Raw genomic sequence first — 2,842 nt, forward strand, 5'->3', positions numbered from 1 at the left:
AGAGAGAGAGAGAGAGAGAGAGAGAGAGAGAGAGAGACAGACAGACAGACAGACAGACAGAGAGTGTATAGGATAAGAAGGCGCTTCTCCAACGAAGCTATAAAGACGTAAGCTGCATTCCCTCGCGACGATAATCCACTAATATCCTTTAGTATTGGCTCTCTTTCTCTTTTGGCTGACATCAGAATTCTGCTCAATGACTCGACACTGCCATCGAAGCTAATCTCAATATCAATTAAAGTCAATCTGAACGCTCTCGCGTACATCCTTGCACTACACGATGCAAAAGGCGGACTTGTCCATAATCCTTTTCTTGTATAAGGCCTACATCCACGTACACGATGCGTAACACAGACTTGTACAACATAATCCTTTTCTTGTATAAGGTCCACATCCATATACCTGATGGGAAACACAGACTTGAACATAATTTTTTTCTTGTATAAGGTCCACATCCATATACCCGAAGGGAAACACAGACTTGTACATAATCCTTTTCTTGTATAAGGTCCACATCCATATAGGGCCTACCCGATGGGAAACACAGAATTGTACATAATCCTTTTCTTGTATAAGGTCCACATCCATATACCCGATGGGAAACACAGAATTGTACATAATCTTTTTTTTGTATAAGGTCCACATTCATATACCCGATGGGAAACACAGAATTGTACATAATCTTGTTCTTGTATAAGGCCTACATACTAACCACACGATGTGAAACACAGATTTATACTGTATCATCTTCTTGTATAACACGGCAAACTTAAATAAACCGCGGAAGCAGTGATATCGTGCAATAGATGCTCCCCATACGCCCGAGCGAGTATTTATAATCATTGAATAAATATGTTTGTGACGTCCGCTACGACTCTTGCTCGTTTCCGATGGGTTAAGCTATTCCTGACGCGTAGCCACAACATTACATTTATATCAGACACATTAGTTCTGCATAATTACTGTATAAGTTCGTTTGAAACCTGTAAAGTGAATATTATTTAAAACATGTTGACGAAATCACATGTCGTGCGATGCGTGCGTGCATGACGTGTACCACTAATGTGTAATGGCCACTAATGCGAAATGTGTAAATTATTCGGTTAGAAATTGTGAACACACGTGAAACGCTCTGACTTGCGTTAATGCTTCCGTGTACGAAAGCGTAGACCGTGCACTCGAAATATTAAAATGTTAATAAACGAGTTAGTAACAACACAGGTTAATGTCCATTGAATCTGGAATCGGGTGAGTGAGGAAGATGGTGTCAGAATATATAATATGTGAATTACGCGATAACTTGATAAAATTTGCGAAGGCGTTTTATAATTAAAATGTATTGAAATGTTCGATCATACATGCATATATATATATATATATATATATTACTCATTTGCATGCATGCATATTAATAGGAATACTATATGTAGCTAATCAATGCACATACACACACGAGTAGAGGGCACGTAAATCCAATCAGTGTGAAAATTAATGTCAAGGCCAACTTGCCATTCGTTTGTATTTTTAATCGTAAACGCAAACAAAGTTCGCACGATGTTTGATAACTGCCATTTTGTGGACGGTAATTTTCGCGTGCACGCTACCATCTATCTCACACGAGAATAAATATATCAAGAGCTAATAATACCTTTAGCAGAAGCAAACGCTCACACGCGAATCAACGCGTATCCCGACGCCCGCCCGCACGCGCGCCGAGAACGAGAGAAACGAGCGAAAAACCAAACCCGCAAATCCGTAAAAACCGCACTTTACCTCCACTCAGCAGCTGGTCGGTCCTCGGCAGGTGCAGCACCACGATGACCACGGTTAGCAAGGCATATCCTACACGCATAGTGCATATTGTACACTACGTACGTACACTCTCTCGGCCGCTCCGTGCTCCGACGCGCGCACTCACCCACCGATGCCGCGCTCCGCCATACTTGCCGCGCTCCGCACGTCACCCATGCAGCATCGTCGCACGCACCTAGCGGCGATCTCACAGCCGCAGCAGCAGCAGCAGCAGCAGCCGACTATATACGCGTGGTGACTCCCGTCGAGAGAGAGATAGAGAGAGAGAGAGAGAGAGAGAGAGAGAGAGAGAGAGAGAGAGAGAGAGAGAGAGAGAGAGAGAGAGAGAGAGAGAGAGAGAGCGACGGGTCGGCGTGCCGATTTCGAAAACAACACTGGCAGCGGCGGCAGAGGAGGCGGCAATCCACGTCTACGGCCCGCTTGTCGTCGAAAGCTATGACGTAACGCTGCTGGCGGCGGCGGCAGCGGCGGCGGCGGTGTCGGCCCGCCTGCGAAATATGATGCCGACGGCAGGCGGACGACGTTGCGTAAGATCCCGCGGCTGCGATGCTGCTCGGAAGAATCTGCGCGACGCAGTGACACTGACGCTGACGACGACGCCGACGCTGTCGCTGACGCAGCCACGACGCACCACGAGTATGCTCGGTCTCAGGACTGGCTTTCGCCGGCCACCAGCGAGCGTGCCGTCAGGCAGCAGCAGCGCAAGCAGAATCGGCATCTCAAGCGCAGCGCAAAGTAGTAACTCGACGACGACGACGACGACGACGATGACGCCGACGGCGACGACGACGACGACGACGATGGCGGACTTATGAAATTAACGTGGCGTCGCGCGTGTAAGGCGGCGGGCCACTGTAAATACACGCGCGTGCTGCTGCAACGTTAAAATAGTGTGGCAGACGCGAACCACCGCGGAGAGAGAGTACGTCCGTGCAGCACGAGAGAGAGAGAGAGAGCGCGCGCGCGCGCGAGAGAGAGAGAGAGCACGCGAGAGAGAGAGAGAGAGAGAGAGAGAGAGAGAGATAGAGAG

At 48.0% G+C, this 2,842-nt stretch overlaps 1 protein-coding gene across 1 annotated transcript in view; it reads right to left on the bottom strand.

The window, feature by feature from the left end:
* Positions 1 to 2,060, bottom strand: part of LOC106820981 (acetylcholine receptor subunit beta-like 1) — a 94,205-nt gene extending 92,145 nt beyond the window's left edge. The window contains exon 1 of the mRNA XM_014825601.1: positions 1,774 to 2,060. Within this exon, the coding sequence (XP_014681087.1) occupies positions 1,774 to 1,852 (79 nt within the window). The 5' untranslated portion in view covers positions 1,853 to 2,060. The remainder of the gene's footprint in view (positions 1 to 1,773) is intronic.
* Positions 2,061 to 2,842: the final 782 nt, after the last annotated feature.

Source organism: Priapulus caudatus, unplaced genomic scaffold (assembly GCF_000485595.1).
Source record: "Priapulus caudatus unplaced genomic scaffold, Priapulus_caudatus-5.0.1 Scaffold54, whole genome shotgun sequence".
Lineage (NCBI taxonomy): Eukaryota > Metazoa > Priapulida > Priapulimorpha > Priapulimorphida > Priapulidae > Priapulus > Priapulus caudatus.